This window comes from Malania oleifera, chromosome 4, assembly GCF_029873635.1.
Source record: "Malania oleifera isolate guangnan ecotype guangnan chromosome 4, ASM2987363v1, whole genome shotgun sequence".
NCBI lineage: Eukaryota > Viridiplantae > Streptophyta > Magnoliopsida > Santalales > Ximeniaceae > Malania > Malania oleifera.
This window is the reverse complement of record NC_080420.1, coordinates 93,475,071-93,497,393: the sequence shown is the minus strand read 5'-3', so window position 1 is coordinate 93,497,393 and position 22,323 is coordinate 93,475,071. Positions and strand designations below refer to the sequence as shown.

The following is a 22,323-nucleotide window of genomic DNA, read 5'->3' as shown; positions in this document are numbered from 1 at the left end:
TACAGAAATTACAGAATATACATAACACAAAGATAAAGTTATGGTAATTTTGGAAACATGACGGAAATAGTAAAAGAGTATATATGTATATATGTATATAGTATCAGACCCCTGTGGAAAGATTATAGACAGACACAGTACAGAGACAGTTTACAGAGTACGGTACCATTGCTATATTTAGATAGAGTGCAACCACACATCTCAGATAGTGTGTGGGTACCGTCTAACTATGCTCGGAGAGGATACAGCTCCCCAGTACGCTGGGTAGAGGGGGCCAGTTAGATGAGGTAGTAGCCAGTCCCGCGCCTAGGAGAGGATGCAGTTTGGCCGGGCTGAGGTAGTGTAGAGTATATTGACTTATCTGGAGGGCCGACCAGATAGAGTCCCGCCTACGGGCTGCACAACCCTGTTATGAGGGGTCAAATCATGACGTACGGAGTCCCAGGGAATAAGTACAGTTATATATATATATGTATACAGTTTTACCGTATATGATGAGTATAGTATGATATTATTAGTATGAAAAGTATAAAATATAGACGATACAGTACACTTTAAATTGAGAAAGAAAGATATGTTTTTTTTTACAGATTATTTATTGCATTACGGTTGAGTTGCTATTTTTATGTATTCTTAACTTAGTTGTCACACACTAGTAATAGCATATTTCCACTTACTGAGCGTCGACTCACCCCATTACTCTAACATTTTTCAGGTGAACCAGATAGGCGAGCAGATCAGGCTCGCGGATAGAGAGAGTGTTTGGTTACCCTGGTTTAGGGTGAGTTTTTGACAGAATTGGGTATATTTTTGAGTAGATGATGATAGAAGGGCATTTTGTACGACTATAGTCTGTATATCCTGGATTCTGGTATTGTATATTAAACATGTGAATGGTTGTATGATATATGTTTCCGCTGCTTAGGGATGGATGTGAATTCACAGATATATATGGTATGAATTTTGAGGTCGTTACATTGAACATGTAAATGGCAGAATTTTTATTCATCAATCTAAATATATTGAGAAGGTATTAAGCCAATTCTATATGGACAAAGTTCATCCTTTGGGATCACAAATGATGGTGTGATCACTTAATGTTAAGAAGGATCTATTTCGACCTTATGATGAGGGGGAAGAATTACTTGGTCCTGAATACCATATTTAAGTGCTATCGGCTTTCTAATGTATCTAACCAATTGTACAAGGCCTGACATTGCATTTGTTTTTAAATTTACTAGTAAGATATAACTCTACTCCTACTCAGAGGCACTGGAATGGAATTAAGCACATTCTACACTATTTGAGAGGTACATCAGATTTGGGTATATTATACTCATTTGATTCCAAATCTCAATTAGTAGGATATGCAGATGTTGGATATCTATCTGATTCTCACAATGCTAAATCTCAAATTGGATATGTATTTCTTTACAAAAAAACTGTTATATCTTGGAGATTAGAAAAGACAATTACACCAACATCTTCCAATCATTTTAAAATACTAGCTATCCATGAAACTAGTAGAGAATGTGTGTGGCTCAAATCAATGATTTCTCATATCCAAGCAAATTGTGGTCTTTAATCAATAAAGAATATTCCAACAGTTTTATATAAAGATAATGCTGCATGTATAACTCAACTAAGAGGATGATACATAAAGGGTGACAGAACAAAGCATATCTCTCCCAAATTCTTCTATACAAATGAACTCTAGAAGAATGGTGATATAGATGTTCAGTAGATCCAATCAAATGATAATCTTATAGATTTGTTCACCAAAATTTTGTCTACTACAACATTCAAGAAAATTGGTTTATCTGATCGGAATGAGACACCTTAAAGATTTTAGTAGAAGTAATTAATATATGGGTCACATTCTAGGGGAGTGTTATGAAAAATAGGTTATGGAAAATGTGGATATCACTCCATCTTCCACTAGCACATCTTCCACCACTTTGGTTTCCACCCTAATAAATGCATAGGCATCCATATTACCCTATAAAAGGGCACCCTACCTCTCTCATTTGGAAGATATATCCTTACATGCTTGTATAAACATTGTATGTTTGAATGCTCACTTGCATACTTAGAAGTAAGTAGGATATATTGATAGAAAAGGGAGAGATAAAGAGAAGATAAAAATATCTTGTACAAGACCAGTTTCATATCATATTGTAATTTCTCCTGTGATAGTGAAGTTTTGATCTCATTCGCCCGTGAAATAGGTATAGCCAAACCACGTAAATTTCTGTCTTCTCTCTATTTATTTATTTTTTTCTGTATTTTTATAATATATATCATTATATCACATCCCAAAATTTAAAGGGGAAGTAGGATGGCACTTGTACAAGGAAAAGCTATTAAAACTTTAATCTTCTAATCATATAGATTTAGTACATGTGAACGTATGCATTTAGAAAAGTAAAAGGAGAGCACCCTTTGGGCCTTCAATGAGGAAAAGAATGAGAAATTCCATGGGAGCTTAAGGGTTGGTTGAAAGACTTCGGTCCTCACCACAACTTGACCTAAAAGAACAACTATGATTGGACGATGCCACGTTCCTCTCACTTCTCATTGGACATTCTCCAAGTAAAAATCCAACCACAAATCACCCTAAAGAAATCCAATTCGCACTGCACCGAATTAAATCGGTCTCCCAAACACGGTCAGGGACGGGTAGTACTGTAAATAAACTCATAAAGGCAGGCATTTTGTGACCAAACCTTCTATAATAACCCAACCCTCCAGTGCTTACAATTTGCTATTTCCCAGAAATGGCGGGGAGTTGTCTGGGTACCACTTCTTCTTCGAAGCCGCCTCTTCCAATTTGCTTAGTGCTTCTGCTCCTCTCTCTCCAACTATCCTTTCTTGTTCCCTCTGTGCTCTCAGAAATCATCTTTGAAGAGCGATTCCAAGGTACTTGTGCTCGATGCTGCATTCCCTTTTCGCTCTGCTCTTCTTCTCGTCATGATTTTCCTGCAAAAGAAAAAGGAAAGAAAATAATTTAGGACCTTTAATTTGCGCTGTGGAGTTGTGTTCTTTCTTTTTGGATTTTGTTTTTCTTTCTTCAGTTCTAAAATTTTAGCTTCAGACAAGTGTTGGGTTGAGGAAGTAAAGGGCTGCAAATGTGAGGTTTCAAGAAATTTTTCCTCGTGAAGATGGAAGTTTGGGGGATCTTGCGGTGACCTGAACTGGAGGGATGGGGGGCGGTCGTGATTCGAAAGAAAAAGTTTACCCTTTTGATTTCTTACATTTTCTCAGCTACCAAATGGGGCATGAATAAAAATTAAGGTCCTTCGGGCTTGGGGTTACTTTAAGGCTTTAAGCTGACCTTTTATGGCATGGAAGCTTCTTTGTAGGATCAATCTAGTATATGTGGTTTGTTTTACTAAATGATGATATTGTTTTTTTTTTTTAGTGACTATTTCAGCTTTATTTTGCTCCCTATGCGTGCTTTTTAAATTTGAACTTCTGACTGAACTTACTCTTTAACCCTCCTTTCTCCTCTAATTTTATTATATTTCTTTTGATAATTATCTTGGTTTGGAGAAGATGGATGGCAGAGCCGTTGGGTTAAATCTGACTGGAAAAGAAGTGAAGGAAAGGCTGGTTCCTTCAAACACACAGCGGGAAAATGGCATGGTGACCCAGACGATAAAGGTATCATCCCAGTCGCAAATCAATCTGTGTGTCTCTGTGTGTGTGACAATGGCTTTCAGTTCAATTCTTTAGCAATGAACTTATAATTTTATATTAAAATTAGATTTATAATTTGCGAAATGGGCAGGAAGCTATGTGTTCGCAATTTTGTAGTGTCCCTTGACCGGTACCACGAGTGAAAATAGGTTCATTTTTTGATTTTTGGGTCTTTGGTGCAGTAGTACTTAATCCAGTGCAGACTTAGGATTTTTCCCCCTTTTTTTTTTCTTTGGGGGGGGGGGGGGGAGAGTGTAGTTTTTTCAGGCAAAAACTATTTATCACAAGAAAAGCATCATGAGCAAATCACTAGTGATGTGGCATCACATGATTTGTTAAATTTTATTGAGTGTGAAAAAGTCAGCTAATTTCAACAAACAAATGATGGAATGCCACATCACTTGTGATCCTTTCTTGTAATGAATAGCAAAGCTGTTTTCAGGCTTGGTACTTGTCAATCGAAGATAAAATTAATTGCACCAATTATAAAATAAATAAAAAAACCAATTCTAAACGTAAATTAGAAGGCCAATTTGGTTTAGATGGTGGCTTTTATGTGTTATCTGAAATTTTTTGTAGGGATTCAGACGACTACAGATGCCCGGCATTCTGCCATATCAGCAAAGATACCGGAATTCAGCAACAAGAACAGGACGTTGGTCCTCCAGTATTCTATAAGGTTTGAGCAGGACATTGAATGTGGTGGTGGTTATATAAAGCTTCTCTCTGGATTTGTCAATCAGAAGAAATTTGGTGGCGACACTCCTTACAGGTTGCTTTTTTCGTGTAAATTATGAGTTATGTGTAACCTCCATTTTTCTTTGAGTTTATTCGTGCTTTTCAAATTTAAACTTCCAATATGGTGCCTTCTGGTAGTAAAGGAACTTGAATTCCCTTCAGTTTTTTTGTTAAATTTCCCATTTCTTTCTGAAAGCTAATCTGGATTCTTTTTTAGGTTATCTTGCCATAACATGCTCATCTAGATTCCTAGGCTTGTGTTAGGGCCTCCTTGAGTTGCCTTGATGAATGATATAGCTGTTCCTAAACCTCAATGACAAGATGGCTTGTTAGTGTTGCATAAGAAAAGCTGAATGCTTATCTCACTGTTTACAAATACTCTGTATTAGACTATTTTTACACTGTATTTGTTGACTTTGGTCGCTAGGAGACATAATTTAATTGCTGTAATATGCTAATTTAGCTTGATGAAGAAAGAGAATAGAAAAAGGGTACTCATTGATTTAGGACCAACGTCCTATAACTTATTCTCAATTCAAGTCCCTAGAAACTAATACATATGTGCCCTCTATAGGCTTACAATGCTTGGAAGATAAGGGAACTGAATTCGAGAACAGAAAAAATACTAGTTTCCTCAAAGATAGTAACTTAGAATTTTGAATATATTATCCTAAAAAATTACCAAAAAAAAGGGCATCTTGGTGCACAAAGATCCTGAGTATGCATGGTTCGGGGAAAGGGCAGACCACGATGGGTCTATAGTAGGCAGTCTCACTTTGGATTTTGGCAAGAGGCTGTTTCCATGCCTCGAACCTGTGACCTCTAGATCACATGACAACAACTATACCATTGTGCCTAGGCTCCCCTTTACAAAAAAGAAAAGATGAAAACAAAAATAAAACCCTTGATGCTGGCTATATCAATTTCCCACAGTGGCAAAAAGAACTTGACCTCGAGTTAGGGCTGGCTCATGCTCTGTCTAAAATTACCCTCATCATTTTCACCCTCATAATATTCAACTGCATCTGCAATCTCATCATTAGTCCAAGTGCAAGCTTGGAGGTGGTTCATGCAGAGTGGACATTTTCTTACTAGTGTCCTTCCAATATTTACTGTTTGCTCAACATTCAAATGCAGTGGCATGATCAAATGATCAAAATCATAGGATTGAATCTTAGTGCATAATCCATAACGAAGTCCATCAAGGTACCAAATAATGCGTTGTTGTCCATCTTCATCAGAAGATCATTGGGCAACTAATTCATGAAACTCATTGTGTGTGTGCATCAACATCTTTATCTGATGGGTCAAGGCACACAACTTAAAGGTTTGTGTCACCCATAATTTATCGAGATGAATTTCTCCTCCATAGAGTAGAAATCATGAAGTTGAGAGAATCCAACTTCGCTCAAATTGGGAGACAATTTGATTTTGGAAAATAACAACTAGAGAATTGAGAGAAGATACATGAGGGGTTGGTTCCTTGATGTCCGTTGATCCTTTCCTCTCATACATTTGAGTTACTTTGTTAGTGACTCAATCAAATTGGTCCCTTTTCACCATCTTTCTTTTCTTTTCTTTTCTATTTTTTGGCTGGTTTGGTTCGGTGTGGCTGAAACTTTTTGGTTCGATCATATTGGACCTGCTCTGTTTGGATGAACTGGCTGGTATGAATCCTTCTAAAACTTATTTGAGCTACAATTCCCTTAGTTGTGCTAAGTTGATGACGGAGCCAATGAGCAAGAACCAACAAGGTTGCCTCAATGAACGACAACAACATTGACGATAGTTCTTTGATCAAGGCTTGTTGGCAGTGAGAATATCTTTTGACCACTACTACCAGTGTTGAAAATCAAAGACGGTGAGGCTTTGGGACAAAATGGCAGTGACACTTGTTCTGGCAACTGGTTAGAAAGCTTTGGTGATGATGGGTTTGGCATTATGGAAAGAAATGGAAATGATGAAGCTTGATAGAAACAAAGCTGTGTTCCAGTGAATGAGGCTTGTCGGCAGCAAGGATGAAAGTTGACTCTAGCATGGGTTCAATTTTGATAAAGTCAAATATTGGTGAAGCAATCAAAGATGATAATGGAAACTTGTGACCATTGGAGGCTTGTTTGCATCCATTTTGGGAGTACTAAGGAGCAGGGTCATTGTCATAGACTTATAGGTAGGCATTAAGTTTCAGTTTGGTTGCTACGATTTTCAGATGATGATGATGATGATGATGATGATGATTATTATTATTATAAAACAAATGAATGAAAAAAAGGATTGAAGGGGAGATTTAGATTCAGTCTGATGTGGTTAGTGATGAAGATGGTGGGAATGGGCTAATGCAATGCGATTTAAGTTGAAATCACAAACTCTACAAGTTTGAGTTAAGAATTGTTGGCAACCCTGTCAAACATTGACATAAATTGCAGTTTGAGTTAAAATTGTTAGCCGAAAAAAACAACTAAGTTGGATTAGTTTTCTTTGATACCACTTGATGCAGGACCAACATCCAATAACTTATCTCAAGTCCCTAAGGAGCAATAAAAGGGGCCTTTTATATGCTTACAGCTCGGAAGATAAGGAAACTGTTATCATTAGGGAATCTTAACATGGGCTTTGATATACATGGGCGAGCACTAGCTTGACCCAAAACTTAGGCCCATCCATGCTGGCTGCATTGCTCACCCTCCTTTTTTCTCTTCATTTTTCATTTAGTTTATTGACCAAAAAATAGAATAGGACAATACCCAAAAAAAATACAGCAACATGGAGCAGGAAACTCTCAATAGAAACCAGGGGAAAAACTCTTCTAAAAGATGTTGTGTTGTGGAGTTGTCGTCTCTTTGTAATTTTTCTCTTCCTCCTTTGTCATCATTTTTTTTGCCTTCTTCTTTTAGTTTAAACCGCAGTTGAGATTTCATTTGGGGTTTAGTAGCTTGGAATTGGGCAATGCAACTATTTTGGCTGAAAATGCTAAGCATTCTATAGACAACAAGGGCTATAGGTGAACAGTGTTGATTCCATGGAAAGTTTTGCACACGTATTCATAGCTATAGTGTGACCAGGCAAATAGAAAGGGGCCATGGCTGACATTGCAATTGGAAAGTATTGGTTGAAGAACTGTCTGTGAAGTGATTTGATCAATCTAGAAAACTTGGCCTAGAAAAAATACTGAAGCTAAATACATATTTTGGTCAAATTGGTTGGCATGCAATTCAGCCATGCATGGCCAAATAATAGGATGGGAACATTTTTATTTGCCAATATTATACATGTATTGTGCAAGTGACCTTGATCATGATGCACTACATATTGAGGATATGCATGGGCTAGTTGATATATTTGGCATGCTGTACTGGTTGGGCTGCATAGTGGAAGAATGGCTATGCTAAGTTCCTTAATTGGATAAACAATTATGCACTTTGAAACCACCTTTGCTCTGTAGCCATAGAAGTGGTTGAGTGCAAAGTAACACTTGAATTGATGCTCAACTAACAATCTAGAATGATCTCCTCGAAATTCGGATGATTGATTGGAATGTAGGCGTAAGATGAAGCCCTGAAATTTGTGCAGATAACCTGCAATGGGATTTATTGCAGTCGAGAAAATTAGATATGAATGATGAAGACCCTCTAGGATCTCGGGTGACAAGAGCAATGACTAATAGATGTGAAGGAGCATATGAGCTTGAATAACAAAGGAAGTTACCAATGCACATAATGGTAAAGAAAGAGGACTAGAATAAAGGGATTTGAAAATATCTTGAAAGATTGGTTCTAGGGTATAAAATAGAAGAAGAAAAAGGAAGAAGGGATCTTTCACCATCTTGAATAGTTTATTTTCATCTTATCTTCTATTTATTTCTAGTTTGCAATTTACTTCTTTTAATTCTTCCTTTGAAGTTCCATATTTCATTTCCATTGAATTAGATTAGCTTGCCAATGTTATCTTCTTTTTTTCCGTTGTAATCTCCATTTGTTAGAATTTAGTACTCAAAAATATGATATTTTCATCCTTCACTTGCATTTCTAACGAGGGTGGCCTACCCTAAGTCTTTGAGTCTCATCCTTCTATACTCATTTTAAATGTAGTTTGCATTTTTTTTTTTGGTAAACAAGAGCATGGCTGGAAACATTCTCCACTATAAATTTAATCAAGATAGATAGATAGATAGATAGATGGATAGATAGAGGGCTTCTGTTTTGACTTTGAGACTTCATGGGATGCAGCCAAAAACATTCAGAATATGAAGAACTAAAAACTAAACTGATGCCAAATGGAACCTTGAACAGTAGTGATGAGTATGCCCTTATATGATAAAGTAATATTATTAAAATGTAGATTTAAAGAAATTTTTTCTTAAAAAATTCTTAAAAAATTCCCTTAGAAAATTTGCTTTTGTTCTTGGATGACTAGTTCTAAATATTGATTTGAGATTTTTCTACCTTCAAGCACAACTGTTCAATGTTTTGCTGTCTATAGTTTAGTAACTTTAGTTTGTTACACATAGGATTTTCTCACTTTATGTACTTACAATCTTGCATCTCTTTCACAGTTTAATCAAATTATTTACAATTAGGTTCAAAAGCTCAACAGTACCTTGAAGTAACTGTATGTGTGTAGTTCTAACTAGTACCAGAAAATTGAGATACTAACTTGTAATATGTACTAGATCACATTGTGTACAATGTGTTGATGTGAGGTGCAGCAGATGGGTCCACATAATTCAGGCGAAGTTATGTTGAATGCCATTTAGTTATGTTGAATGTCACTTAATGGCATGTCATTCAGCTTGTTGTGCAAATGAGCAGATCAGAAAAATAAACATAAGAAATAATGTTAGATCGAAGAATGTGCTTTTGCCATCTTTAGGACAGTTTGAGCACTTTGCAGGACCTGGATTTGGGATGAATATCTTTCTACATAAATTTTAACTTATTTCATTTTATTTTTTGCTTGTTCCCAACTCCCAAGTGAGGTAAAGGAGAAGGTTTGCATGAGGTAACTAACAACTAGCGTAAAATTTGTTAGATCTCTAAGGTTTGAATTATTACCAATTATTTGTTGGGCATCCCCTATGAATGACACGTTGCACTTATATCATCTGGGTATTGTGAAAAATGGGCAAGGTTGGGCTAAATAAAGTTGAGTGCCATGTCTTTGCCTGGCTACAGTGTTAAATATATGAGAGAGTTCTTGCACCATTTTGGACGTGGGCGGGTAAAGAAGTTAGTTTAGGGCGAGACTAGCAATAAATTAGCAACTAGGAATATAGGGACATTTATGGGTAAAAGCATGTGATAGTGAACACAATGATTAGAAGAAAAATTAATGTAATTTGCCTTCAAGAAACTAAGTGGGTTGGGGAGAAAGCTAGAGAAATTGAAAAATCATGATTCAAACTTTAGTACAGTGGAAAAGAAAAACTCAAGAGCAAGGTAGGAATAATTGTAGATAGAGTCTTTAAGAGATAGTGTTGTAGATGCCAAAAGAGTAGGGATAAAATCATAAAAATCATGATGGTCTTAGGTCAAGAGATAATAAATGTCATTAGTGCTTATGCTTCTCAAATAGGCTTAGTACCTTAACTCTATGTTTGGAGAGGTCTTGGATTTGGATTTGTATTGGATTTAGATAAGATGTAATATAAAATTGTATTGAAATTTGTCCAAATCCGTCCAAATACAAATCCAAGGTTTGAAATCCATGCTCTCCATGCTCCCAAATACAGCATAAGAGTCTATTTTTGGAAGATATGGATAGCATTATACAAGGGATGTGAGGGATTGAGACAATTCGTAAGAGTTGATTTGAATGGATAACAATGGAAAGAATAATAAAGGTTATGAGAGGATGCATGGAAGACATGGTTATTGAGATGAAAATGAGTCTGATGTGATTTTAGACTTTGCCATGTCATATGATCCTATTACAGTGAATACTTGCTTTAAAAGAGAGAAGAACACTTAAACCTTCAAGAGTGGACAAAATGAAAGTCAATAAATTTTTTTCTTAACAAGGAGGGCAGATCGTTTATCGAGTAAGAATTGTAAAGTTATCCCTAGTGAAAGCTTAATTATACAACCTAGAGCTTTAGTATTGGCTATATGTATTGAAAAATGAAAGTCAAATGGTAATTTAAATCAATGCAAGAGAATTCAATGGTGGAATCTAAAGGGCGAAAATGTAATAAAATTTAAAGATAAAACAATCAAAGACGATGATTGAACAATAGAGGATGGTGTAGACACAAACACTATTTGGAGTAAGATAGTATGCTCTATTAAGAAGATATCAAAAATGATTTTAGGTGAATTGAGAGGAAGATTTGGATTATAAAGAAAGTTGATGATGGGATCAAGATGTCCAAAAAGTTGCAAAGACAAAAGAATTTGGTATAAAATATGGCAAAAATGTAGAAACATGGCAAGGACTTAAGGTAATTAAAATCTATAAAAGTGAGGTTGATATTTTCTTGGTTAAGGAAGAAGGCATAAAAAAAAGATGGTGAAGTTACTTTAGTAAGCTATTTAACGAAATCCAAGTAGAAGACTTAAACCTAGACTTGACAAATGTGGAAAAGGCTTAAAATATGAAATTATTTGCAAAAAAAATGAAGTTTAGTTTGCATTAAAAAATATTAAAAATGTTGTAGGATTGGATAATATCTCGGTTGAAGTTTGGAAATGCCTAGGTAATAATGGAATTACATGGTTACTTTTTTATTTAACACAAATATGAAAATTAAGAAAATGTTAGATGAATGGAGGAAAAACACTTTAATACCTATATAAAAAAATAAAAGAGATATCCAAAATTGTAATAACTATCATGGAATTAAACTTAATGAGTCATACAATAAAATTGTGAGCAAAGGTAGGTGAACAATGATTAAGGTTAGAAATGAGAATCTAAAAAAATAAATTTGGTTTTATGCGTTGGAGATCTACTACAGAAGTTATATATCTTTCGAGAAGATCAATGGAAAAGTTTAAGGAAAAGAAGAGAGACTTGCATATGATTTTTATTGACTTAGAGAAAGTCTATGATAGGGTACCTAGGGAAATTCTATGGTAGGATTTAGAAAAAGCAAAGTGTATGTAGTAGGTATTCTAATGTCATTAAAGATACGTGTGATGAAGTAATGACTAGTGTTAGGACTACATGTGGAGAGGTTAGGGAATTCCAATCGCAATAGGTGTGCCCCAAAGATCTGATTTAAGCCCTTACCTTTTTGCTTTGCTGATTGATGAACTTACTATGAGTATCCAAAATGAGTTTCATGGCGTATGTTGTTTAGAAAGGATATTCCCTTGACTGATGAAACTAGGGGTGTAGTAGAATCCGTGATAGAATTATGGAGAGAAGGTTTAGAATCTAGAGGTTTTAGGATAAGTGGAAATAAGATAAAATACATGAAATGTAATTTTGGTCATGGTAGGAGGAATATTGGAGAAAAGATTAATTTGATGGTCAAGAAATCAATAGCACTAGTAGATTTTAATATATTGGATTTATTATGAAAGTTGAAGGAGAAATTGAAAAAAAAAATGTAATACATAGAGTTAAAGTAGGTTGGGTAAAATGGAGAAGTACCCTTAAATTAAAGTGAAATTCTATAGGATGACTGTAAGATTAGCTATGCTTTACCGATCTGAATGTTGGGCAACTAAGAAACAACATATCTAAAAAGTAAAAGTTGTCGGGATGAGAAAGTTAAGGTGGATGAGTGGTATAATATTAAAAGATAATGAGGAACCAACATATTTGTAGTAAGTTAGTTGTAACTCCTATTAGAAGGATAAGATAAGGTAGGGACAACTCAGATGGATTAGGCATCTATAACATAGGTCAAATAGTGCACCAGTGAGGAGGAGTGAGCTAGTTACTTTGAGGTAGTAGAAGGGGTAGGGGTAGACTTTAATTAACTTGGAATGAGATAGTGAGTAAGTATTTAATTGTCTCGAATAAATTGCTTATGATTGTGTAAATTGGCGAAAAAGGATTCATGTAGCTGATTGCACCTAGCGGGACCTAAGGTTTGGTTTGTTGTTGTTGGGGGAGGGGGGGGGGGGGACGGGGGGGGTAGGGGACTAGGTAAAAAAATTGTTAAGAAGAGTCACCTTTAAATTATAATAAACAGCTGCCATTTGCAATCTGCTGAGTTGCCTTTTCTTATTGACCTAATCAACAGCATTAGCTTAAACCTTATTGCTCATATATGTTTTCTTTTGTCCATTTGTTGCCTGCTTTGTATGTGCAGTAACACCACAAGTTTTTAGTTTAAGAAGATTTGAAAATTTTGCAATTAAAATATAGTATAATTGTTGTTCCCATATTATATTTTCTCACATCAGCTTTTGCTGCACATAGTTTGATGGGATTGATTTTAGCTACTATATTATTATTATTATTATTTTAGTTCAGCTACTCAGTCCCTTCTGCTCGCAGATGTCATTTTCAATTCCTTTTTTCTGAACCTCCTTGTTTAAGTAACATATCTGATTGATTAAGAATTTTTGTTTGTGTAGCTTAATGTTTGGACCAGATATATGTGGCACACAGACGAAGAAGCTTCATCTTATTCTCTCCTATCAGGGCCAGAATTATCCCATAAAAAAGGACTTGCAGTGTGAGACAGACAAGCTCACACATTTCTACACATTTATTCTCAGACCTGATGCAAGTTATAGCATCTTGGTTGACAATCGGGAAAAAGAATCTGGAAGCATGTATACAGACTGGGACATCCTTCCTCCTCGGAAAATTAAACATGTCAAAGCAAAAAAGGTTTCATCTTGAGCTTAGAAATTAAAGAAAATCTATCCAATTATACTGAATTGGTTTCATGATGTTCCAAATCCCAATTGAATCTTTCTGTTGCCAAGGATAACGATTTGGGTCCATAATGTTCCTAATCTAGAACTATAGTTTTGCATGCTGCAGATTTCAACCAACCCCCAACCCAAAACCACGATACACACGTGCACACAAGAAAGGATGTTGAGTATAGTTCTTTTTCGTTGTTAGAATAACTTTTGAGAGCATGCCTTCTATTCATGATCATGTTCTTAATTTCCACTTTCCACCACACTGGAAAGCAAAAATGGCAGTTCACCCAAAATTTATCAAAATCTTAAAATTTCAGCTACATTTTTTGAAATTTTAAACATAGAATAAAATTTCCTAGAACTTCAAATTTGAGATTTAAAACCCAAATTGAAAATTGTCTTAGTTTATCTTCTTTTCTAATTGAAACCAAAGATTATCATAATAAGGATATAAATAACTTTTTAGACATTTGAAAATATATGAAAATTTAAAAATGGATATTAGCTATGACACTTTATTTGGCCATTTTTGTCTACAGTATCTGCATTTGTATAATTAATAATATTTGACTGATTTATAAATTTCTTTATGTTAATTGAATATGTTTAATATCATTATGATACAGTTCTGGCACCTTAGACGTTACAAACATATTCTTAATGTATATCTATAATATTTTACTTCTAAATCTTGCATTATTATATCTATTTATAATTTTGAAAGTGTCATTAAAGAGTTTCACCCTTTTTCCATCATTTTTTAAAATAAAAAATCAAAATTGATATTGACATCAAAATTTATGTATTTTTGTAGCCTCAAATTTTAGTCGAAATTGAAATTTAAGACCTTGTTCATGATATTTGTGTTTCTATAGTTTCAAAATTGGTGTTTTTAATGTATCTATTTACCATCATTCACAGCCTGCAGATTGGGATGATAGAGAATATATTGATGATCTTAATGATGCCAAACCTGAGGTATCATAATTTTCTGTTCCCTCATGATTTTCGATGTTTTTTTATTTGTCAACATATAATTCCCTTTCTGTATTTTTCCAAAGCAGGGATATGATTCAATTCCAGCAGAAATTCCTGATCCAAAAGCTAAAGAGGTTAGTTGAATATTGCTTACAGAGTGCTCTCCGCTGAAGAGTGTGTTTCTGTTCTTAAAATTCTGCTAATATGTTGGCATTCTTTTTGTTAAACAAATGGGAAAAGGGAGTTCTGTGTTTCTGCTCTTAAGGTTCTGCTAATATATTTCTGTTTTTGTTGTTAATTAAATGGGAAAAGTTTCATTTTTCTCCGCAGTGGTATATGGGATTTATGTCCCATAAAGGGCTATTTTATGTTCTAGTTTGCCAGAAAATTTCTAGCATGTACCTGTGCAAAGATTTGTTTATATCAAATGCCAACATGATAATTAAAATTACTGTACATTTACCCCTAAACCTTACCCTGAGCAATGGAATTTTTGTATTTGAATTAATAAATATAAATAAATAACAAATAACATAATTATTATATATGAACTATTTGTATATAAATAAAATGGTAGGGCAGAGGACACTGACTTGGGTTTGGTGAAAAGATGTGGACCTCCCATTGACCTCCTTGTTTGGCAAAAAGGTGCGAACCTCATTGAGGTTTCAAAAATCCAAGTCTCTTGAGTTTTGGCAAAAGACACTAACCTCTTCTAATATTTGGCAAAGTGACAAGTTAGGAGGGTATGCAAGTGCCCCAAAAATCAATGTCAAGCAGGTTTGTGTCTGTCAAACCTCAGGAGAGGTTCATGAGATTGTTGAAAGTGAGGTCTGTATTTTTGCCCGACCTCAGGGAAGGTCTTTTGTCCAAAATAATTTAATATAAATACACCTTTTATTGAACAAGCCAATTGAATGTAATCAAGGCGGGATTAGAAAAGAATCGTGAAAATACAAATTTTATTATTTAAATAACTAAATAACAATTTTTCTTTTGTTGGAGGAGTTTTATTTTGATAAATATGGATCAACAAAGTAGCTTAAAATGCACTATGCAAGAATTCATTCTCTTTTTTTTTTTTTGTTCTTCGCATTCCAACAAAAGAAAAAAGAAAAAAGCCTCTATGTCAGAAGGAAATAGTCCTTATTGTTTTCATTGCGTCAACAATAGGTATTTTGTGCCTCAAGCCACTCCTTGGATGCCTATCAAACACTTAATTATAACATATACAATTTTCTAATATATTTTGAATTTCAAACACTTAACTTCTTTGTCACTTCAATACTTCTTTGTTATTCTTTGAAAATTTTCATATGATTATTATTTTGTTTTTTCTCAAAAAAAAAATTTCTAAACTCTTGTTGTTTTAATGCAAACGTCTTTAGATACAAAATATAGGTAGCCTTTCCCCCACTCATGTAGGATCCACCCCCTCCCTAAACAGGATAAAGAAAAGAAAAGAATTCCTCGTAATGCAGGACTTGATCTTGAGTTTCTAATAACAATCCCGATAGACTTTACCGGCAAGATGGTTGGAATGCTCAAATTGGTTTTTTTTTTTTAAAGAAGGGCACCTCCATTTATTTATTGATAAACCCTCACTTTTGGCGGAGGAATGCCGTGGTTACAAGACAATCAATGGGAGAAATAAAAAACAAAACTTTAAAGGCCTCTCAAAAAACAACACCAACATCCAGCCAAAATAGGATTACAAGTCCAAACAAAACAAAACAAAACAAGGACTTACAAAACAAATCTCACGCAACAAAACAAACAAAAGATAAATAACATAAAACATAAACCAAAACCAATAGGAAATCAGCTAAACATACCTCATACAAGCCGTACCCATCTTCACCAGTTTATACAACCTATAGATAACTTTAGGGAATTGACTACTATTTGTAAACAAACTATTCCTCCCCATAGCACCTTGTCGAGCCAAGGCATCTGCCACTTTGTTCCCTTCTCTATACCAATGCTCAAATTGGTTACATCAACAATACGATAAGTAATATATTGAGATCTCTCGTAGGAACATGGGTAAGAAGCATAGCATATTTATTGGATTTTTAATAGATAGTGTCATAGAAATTTAAAAACTTAATATAAAAAGCTTAATGCTTGTTATATGTAATGGTTTTATTACACGCATAATGTGTGCACACATTTATTTAGTTATTGTCATGTTCTTATTCAATTGTGAAATACTTTTCTATGATTTCGTTTCTTCTCTTTCATTTCTGCCTTCTTTTTTAAATAAATAAACAAGTAAATTTTTTACCCACCCTTTCTTGCTCAAAATGTCTCATTGAGGCAAGATAAAGAGGAATTGTTTATTCATCTTATGATTCAATACTTACAAGTTAAAACAGTTACGGCAAAGGGTTTACATGCCATCTCCTTCTTGTTTCTGATTAGCCTGAGAATTGGGATGAAGAAGAGGATGGCCTATGGAAGCCACCAATGATACCAAATCCAGCTTACAAAGGAAAGTGGAAGCGCAAGGTATGCCAATGAATCCTTGGAAAACAAATAACAGAAATAGCCTAAGCTTAGCTCCTTATTTTAATTTTAATGACATATTTTTGTGCATAACAGAAAATCAAGAACCCTAACTATAAGGGAAAATGGAAAATTCCATTGATTGACAATCCAGGTTCTCCTCTCTCTCCCTCTCTCTCTCTTGGCTGTGCTTTTATGTGAATTTCTGTTTGTTGATCTAAAGAAAGTGCATACTTAAATGGTTTTCTTCCCTACTCCAGAGTTTGAAGATGATCCTGACCTTTATGTGCTGAAGTCCATTAAATACATAGGCATTGAAGTTTGGCAGGTAGATTAATATCTATGGTGCTGAGTTGTAAGCATCATAATATTATACTGCTTCTGGAATGATTGGATGCAATTCTGGGGTGGAATGCAGGTAAAGGCTGGTTCAGTTTTTGACAACATTTTGATATGTGATGAACCAGATTATGCAAAACAAGTCGTGGAAGAAATTTTTGCCAATAGAGAGGTGTGCACCTTTCTCTCAACTGTTAAGAGGGTTCCACTTGAGTACATCCGTATAATTTTTGTTTAAAATTTTGAATTCAGGCTGAAAAAGAGGCCTTTGAGGAAGCGGAGAAAGTGAGGAAAGCGCAGGAGGAAGAGGTGATTCCTTGCTTGTACTGCTGTTAACAAATTCTGTTAAATATTTGAATGCAGCAATAATGACGACAATCATTGGTGACTTGGTGTTTTTTGGAGATCTTTGAAATTGATTAGGCTGTGATGTGTGCAGGAGGCTCAAAGAGCAAGAGAGGAGGGTGAAAGAAGGCGTAAAGATAGGGATCGTGATCGACGATACCGAGACCGCTACAGAGACAGATACAGAAGGGTATTTTCCCTACAGCCAAATGTTCTATACTTAATTACTATTCTCTAGTTTCTTTATATTCTCAACATACCAATCTATGTTTCTAGAGTAAAGGTCACTTTTCTTGTAGTATATCGTCAAGATTAATTAGACTTGCAACCAAATAATCAAAACAACTTAACCTACCCTCCTCCCAGCCCCTTCAACTTTCATCCTTGGTGCTTCAAAGATTTTGATTTTGTGGTGTTTAGTTATTTTCGCCATTACTGCATCATGCTATTCAGAATTTCTGACAAGTGCTGTTTTGCAGCGTGATCACCGTGACTACTTGGACGATTATCATGTAAGCCTAAAATCTGTTGCAACTCAATTTTTCCTATTATCTGCAAAATTTTATGTTACACCATGTCATGCACTCCATGGGAACACGAGGTTATCCTTTGTATTTTGCATCATCTCAAGTATTAAAGCCACAACATTGTAAAAGGGCTTATCTTAAATGTTCATTGCTTTCCCCATTTTGTTTCTTTTCAAATAGTTTTGTTAAGATATTAGGTGAAAATCAACACCATAATAACCTTACTAACTCACGCTTACCAATATTACACTAGCACATACTCATAATGCTGAATTACCAAAATAGCCATTAACACTCCCCTTGAAGATGAAGCATATATATCATATGCTTCTAGCTTGTTACAAATGAACTTAACACGAGCAGCTCCAAGGCTTTAGTGAATAAATTAGCAGTCTGCAAATCAGACTTCACATGAGTGATTGTAATGAGCTTCTGCACAAGTTTCTCTCGAACAAAGTGGCAATCAACTTCAATGTGTTTTGTTCTCTCATGAAAGATCAAGTTTGAGGCAATATGAATAGCATACTGATGATTCACACATCATATCCATAGATTGAGAATGTGAAAAACTCAGTTTTTCGAGCATGTTCTTCAACCAAACAAGTTTACATGTAGAATGAGCCATGACCCTATACTCTAACACAACACTTGACCTAGTCATTGTAGTCTGTTTCTTACTCTTCCTAGAACCAAACTACCACCAACAAAGATATAGTACTTGACCGTGGATCTTCTGTTGGAAGGTGAGCGAGCTCAATCTGCATCTATATATTTTTGAATGAGTGCAACCCCAATCCAAATATAAGAGACTTCTCCTAGTTGCACCTTTGAGATGTCTCAAGAGGCGAATTACTGCATCCAAGTGACTTGTTCTTGGAGCATCGAGAGATTGACTCATAACACTGTTGCGAAATATCTTATTTGAGTGACTGAGATAATTCAACTTTCCAACAAGTCCTTAGTACCATGTTGGGTTAGGCAACAAATCACCCATGTTTGGAACTTAGTGTTTGAATCCATGGGTGTATCAACAGGCTTGGATCCCAACAGTCTAGTCTAATCTAAAAGATTAAGAACATACTTTCTCTGCGGCAAGACGATTTCCATATAAGATCTCGATACTTCTATACCCACGAAGTGCTTCAATGGTCCCCAATCCTTGGTCTAAAACTTAGTTTTTTGGAAAAGTCCTATGCTTTGGATACCTTGATCATCATCACCACTAATCACAATATCCTACCAAGTGGAGTATGATGATAAAATACAAAATTATCTACAGCACACTGTTATAGGCCAAACTCAAGTATTATAGCACTGAATCAACCAAACCATGCTCTAGGAGACTTTCATATAATGATTTCTTGAGCCAATACACTAGGCTTGGCTCCCTCTGAGCAGAAAATCCTAGTGGTTGCTTCATATAGACCTCCTAAAGATCACCATTTAGGAAAGCAGTTTTTAAATCTAATTGATGTAGAGGCCAATGACTGGTGGTGTCTAAGGAAACGAACAAATGTACTGGCAATCAAGGAGAATATCTTTGAATAATCTAAACCATACACCTAAGTATATCCCTTAGCAACAATGTGGTCCTTTAATAAAGCCACAGAATCATGTGGCTTGACTTTCATGATGTACACCCTGTGCCAACCACAGATTTATCAGGAGAAAGAGGCACCAACTCCTAAGTATCATGATCTTGTAGCTCGATGATCTTGTGGCGCATGCATCTCTTCCATCATTGCAGTATTCCACCTAAGATGGGATAGGGATTAAGAAATAGATTTTGGGAGAGCAACAGAACGCAGAGTATTAACAAAATAAGTTTTATGGCTTCTATCAATGCTCTCCAAATCCAAAAAATGAAGACTATATTTTGTGGCATTGTGAAATTCCTATTTTTCCCTAGATTATGAAATTCGCCCATGTTGAAATTGTTGATTATCTTATGGTTGCGCCTTTGCAGGAGGTCAAGTTGGCAGAGCATGCTAGGTTTATTGGTTGTGGAGGTGTGGCAGGATCTGGATGTTCTGTATAGTCTTGGCTTTATGGGCTTGAATTAGGGTTTGTTAAGGGAAGTTGTTATCCTTTTCCAAGGCCATGTGTGTGTTGTGACTTTGTATCCCTTTTTCTTCTCCCACTTTCTCATTGGGGGGTGACAGCTCACACATGTTTCTCCCTCTCCTTACAAATAAACATCATTGGGGGTACTCTCTCTCTCTCCCTCTCTCTCTCTCTCTCTCTCTCTTTCTCTCTTATGGAATCGCTCTCTTAGTGATCTTCCCAAATTTGGAATGCCTCTAATCTAAATATTCCCTCCAACCATCAGAATCCTCTCTCTTGTGACCCTCAGGCCTGAGCTTCCGAGGTATTGTTCTGTCTAGGACCTCTCTACATCAGCTATTACTTGTGTGAAATAAGCCCGTCCCATTCTCAAGAACCCTTTCTACATTTTAGCAATGCCACAATGGTGGGTGTAATTTTGCTAGGTAATGGTTAAGAGAAACTTTGGTACTGAATCATTAGCTTCTTACACTCGAACCTATTCAAGACATGTAGAATAGAGCAGGCTCAAGTGATCATCTTATTAGCGTTTTGAATACATAGCTTCCTGCATGGCCCAAAATGAGACAAATGTTGCAGTCTTAACAAAAAGAGGTGTTCGGTGTTTCTTGATGACAATATTGAAATCCTTAATGCCGGCTGTTCCTGCATCCACCTCAGTTTCGCTATTTTAATACTTTAGCATCTTCAGTAAATTTAAGGAAGGATTTGATGGACTGTGTGGAATGCTTCCATGAGCGCCTGAGAGAGGAGTTTGGCATCCAAGACAACATGGAAGAGTGAGCTTGTGAGGGACATCTTCAATGAACACCCCCTGGATGCAAGCCTTCTTAACCCTCACAAGACACATAAGAACACCATCCTCCTAAATGGAATACATACTTTTTTATGCAGAAACGCATAGAAACTGCGCCTTTAATTCCTTTGGGTGCATGCGTAACACAAAATGGTGAATGCCTTGAGAAGTTCTGCATTTAAAAGTACACCTTGATGACGCTTCATGCCTGCCTCAGATGTGCCTTCTAAAACATTGTTTGGAATGGTTGTAGATGGCAGGGGAAGGGCTTTTGGCAATAGCGATTGCAAATATCATGGGTAATATTGGCTGCGATGGCCGTGGTAGGTAATGTTTATCACTGATCTTGCAGTAACATGCAGAAAAACCAAGAGATGTGACTGGATTTGCATTCAGGGGAGGAAAATAAAGTGCACATTTGCAACCTTGCGTGCATATGCGTTTGTTGCACTGTTGTGCTGGCTGTGTGCTAGTGTTTTTAGAAGTCGTGCATAATACATGCTTGCGGGCATCTGCCTCTCGCCCTTACATTGGAGAATTTATTTAAGATTCTCTTGAATTGCTCTTTTCATTGTTATTATTATTATTATTATTATTATTATTATTATTATTATTATTATTATTTTTATAGCTTGTGGAGCTGGAAAAAGGTATATCTATTTTCAAAATCCATTCCTAGAAAGGTACATGTAAAAGCCTATGTTTTTTGAGAGCTAGCTGCTACTCTTGTTGCCATGTCGTGTTGGGGAGTGCATCTGTCATGCATGAAAGTACTGTTAATACTTTAATCTCTTACCACATTGCTGTATATTTTACAATAACTCTCCGGTTTTGCAGGACGAGCTTTAATGGGGACACCTCTCTCTCTCTCTCTCTCTCTCTCTCTCTCTCTCGTGTTAAATCAGTTTTCCATGGCCTTTTTAGTGTTGTAGCGTCAATTGTTGAACAATTTCTGATCACGAGTTATTTTCCATTGCACCTTGCTCTGCTTTATGCATGGAAATTGAACGGATATCATATTGTTAGCTTATGAAAATTTTTGAACTATTAAATTTGAAACATGCTTGGATGGTTTTTCCTATCTGTGAATCTATATTCATTAAAAACTTTGTTTTGGTCGGAATTGAAATTTTATTTATTTATTTTTCCTATCCCTTTTTGGAGAACGTTGTCATTGTAAAATTTAATTTCAATGATAGATAAGAAATATTGGAAATAAAGTTAAACTTGATGTTGTAAAAATAAATAGCACATGTCGATTTTGATACTTTAGATCTTATGCAAGCTTTAGGAGAAATTGAAAAGGATGTAATGTATAGAGTTAAAGCAGGTTGGGTAAAATGAAAAAGTTGATTAAGTGTGCATAGCGCTCCAGTAAGAAAGAGTGAATTATGTTGTGCAAATTAATGCAAGCGGAATTTAATTGTGCAATGTAACAATTAATGATGAACAATACGGAAACACAATCACACAAATAATAAGGGAAGCAGTAAAAACAATG

The 22,323-nt window shown here is 35.5% G+C and overlaps 1 protein-coding gene across 2 annotated transcripts; it reads left to right on the top strand.

Annotated features, from left to right (window-relative positions):
• The first annotated feature begins 2,677 nt into the window (after positions 1-2,677).
• Positions 2,678-21,903, top strand: LOC131152980 (calreticulin-3). 2 transcript variants are annotated; one of them, XM_058104970.1, is made up of 14 exons: positions 2,724-2,919; positions 3,556-3,663; positions 4,279-4,471; positions 12,966-13,224; positions 14,187-14,243; positions 14,330-14,377; positions 16,668-16,754; positions 16,848-16,905; positions 17,012-17,079; positions 17,170-17,262; positions 17,343-17,399; positions 17,530-17,625; positions 17,915-17,947; positions 21,660-21,903. In XM_058104970.1, the coding sequence occupies exons 1-14, from the start codon at positions 2,778-2,780 to the stop codon at positions 21,669-21,671; spliced, it is 1,311 nt and encodes a 436-aa protein (XP_057960953.1). In that variant the 5' UTR covers positions 2,724-2,777; the 3' UTR covers positions 21,672-21,903. The 2 variants fall into 2 exon arrangements, with proteins under 2 accessions (XP_057960952.1, XP_057960953.1); XM_058104969.1 differs by lacking the exon at positions 21,660-21,903 and having other exon boundaries at positions 2,678-2,919; positions 17,915-18,112.
• Positions 21,904-22,323: the final 420 nt, after the last annotated feature.